This window comes from Penaeus monodon, chromosome 23 (genome assembly GCF_015228065.2).
Source record: "Penaeus monodon isolate SGIC_2016 chromosome 23, NSTDA_Pmon_1, whole genome shotgun sequence".
Taxonomy (NCBI): Eukaryota; Metazoa; Arthropoda; class Malacostraca; order Decapoda; family Penaeidae; genus Penaeus; species Penaeus monodon.
In genome coordinates, this window is record NC_051408.1 from 14,752,698 (window position 1) to 14,752,966 (window position 269).

The 269-nt window shown below is 64.3% G+C and overlaps 1 protein-coding gene across 1 annotated transcript in view; it reads right to left on the reverse strand.

The window, feature by feature from the left end:
* LOC119588139 overlaps positions 1–269 on the reverse strand; it is a 40,789-nt gene that overhangs the window by 5,466 nt on the left and 35,054 nt on the right. Inside the window, exon 31 of the mRNA XM_037936845.1 lies at positions 11–267. Coding sequence (XP_037792773.1) covers positions 11–267 — 257 coding nt within the window. The remainder of the gene's footprint in view (positions 1–10; positions 268–269) is intronic.

The following is a 269-nucleotide window of genomic DNA, read 5'->3' on the forward strand; positions in this document are numbered from 1 at the left end:
AGACCCTCACTTGTCTCGCAGTTTCTTCCGAAGTGGGCGTAGGGGTTGGAGCACTCGCAGCGGTACGCGCCCCAGCCCTCCACGCACCGGGCACCGTTCTGGCAGGGGTTGGGGTCGCACGAGGGCATGCAGCCCTCCATGACGCCGTGCGCGGATGCCCGGATGAATCTCTTCAGGTCGATCACTTCCTCGTCGAGGGTGAGGCCGCGGACGCATCCCACCAGGCCTTCGAGTCCCTCGAGGTCGTCCTTGGAATTCTTGATGTGGCT